General features: G+C 39.2%; 1 protein-coding gene across 5 annotated transcripts in view; it reads left to right on the forward strand.

The window, feature by feature from the left end:
* rad17 (RAD17 checkpoint clamp loader component) overlaps positions 1 to 1,445 on the forward strand; it is a 103,931-nt gene that overhangs the window by 88,954 nt on the left and 13,532 nt on the right. For all 5 annotated transcript variants that reach the window (XM_019860873.1, XM_019860872.1, XM_019860875.1 and 2 more), the window contains exon 18: positions 353 to 430. In XM_019860873.1, the coding sequence (XP_019716432.1) occupies positions 353 to 430 (78 nt within the window). The remainder of the gene's footprint in view (positions 1 to 352; positions 431 to 1,445) is intronic.

Here is a 1,445-nt window from a genome sequence, read left to right on the forward strand (position 1 = left end):
ACAAAAAAAAAAAAAAAAAAAAAAAATCAATAAAAATACACCCATACATACCCCCCCCCACACAAAGCCTAAAAAATACGAATAGAGTTTTAATGTTTTTTTTTGAACAGTAATGTTCTGCCACGCATTATATATATATATGTACACACACACACACACATATATACATATACATATATATATATATACACATATACATATACACAAAGCACAATGAAAAAAACGCTTTACCTAATCATTACTTTTGACTATAGTGCAGGTGAGGCTTTTCTTCATCTGCTTCAACTGGCCACTCTTCCTTGGTCTTGCCATTGCTGATCTGTTTCCCATAAACACTTTTTTTCCTACTTAGGCCATCCTTGAGCAAGCCACAAGTCACACTAAAAGCCTGCTGCAGAAAAGTGAAGAGCGTGCCAAAGATCTGGAGAAGGTTCTGTGTTTTCTATTACCTACCGATTCGTGCTCAAATTAGGTTTTGATCTGTTTTACGTTGTTCAGCATGTGAAGCATGGGAGAAGATGGAACTAGACACTTTTAGGGACATGTCCCTCTCGATTTAATTCAGTTCATGATCCATTCCATCCACTTTCCCCATGTAAGACGGCAAAAATCTCCTGTGAAACACAGGACTGTTTCTCTTCCATTGGAGCCTGAATAGTGTATGTTGTGCTCCAAATACTGAAGCATTCAAGTCACACAAGAAAGGTGAAACTTGTACCTCTGAATCAGAATTCTAATCAAACCTCTTCCTGAATTTGGCTTTCCAATTTAGTGAGGCAGATGAATCTTCCAAGCCTGACATAAAATTGATGCAATCTGCTCCTCATGTAAACACAAAAATGACAAGTTTTGTCATACCTTTATGAGGCCTTGAAGCACTGGGATTATGCCACTCTGGGATGACAGTGGATGTTTTTAACTTGGGTGGCATGGTGACCGAGTAGTTAGCACATCCACCACACAGTTCAGAGGTCCGGGGTACGAATCTGGGCTTTGGCCTTCTGATGTGGAGTTTACATGTTTTCCTCATTCCTGAAATATACCTTTTAATTTTTTATTTTATTTTTTTTATTTTAGGGAGATAATGACAAACAAAAAATATCTAAAATTTGTGGTAGGAAACCCAAGGCTATCAGGCGGATGTGCTAACCAGTCGACCACCATGCTACCCTCAAATAAAAAAAACAAACAAAACATATCGTCCCTTTGCAAAGCTAAAAATAAATAAACAAAAATTTTATATATATATATATACATTAAAAAATCCTCGTCTCACCCCTCGGGTGGTGTCCGTCCCCCATTCAGCTCGGGTCCTCTACCAGAGGCCAGGAAGCTTGAGGGTTCTGCGCAATATCCTTGCTGTTCCCAGCACTGCACATTTCTGGACTGAGATGTCCGATGTTGTTCCCGGGATCTGTTGCAACCACTCATCTAGTTTGGGGGTC

This window comes from Hippocampus comes, unplaced genomic scaffold, assembly GCF_001891065.2.
Source record: "Hippocampus comes isolate QL1 unplaced genomic scaffold, H_comes_QL1_v1.1 scaffold130, whole genome shotgun sequence".
Classification (NCBI taxonomy): Eukaryota; Metazoa; Chordata; class Actinopteri; order Syngnathiformes; family Syngnathidae; genus Hippocampus; species Hippocampus comes.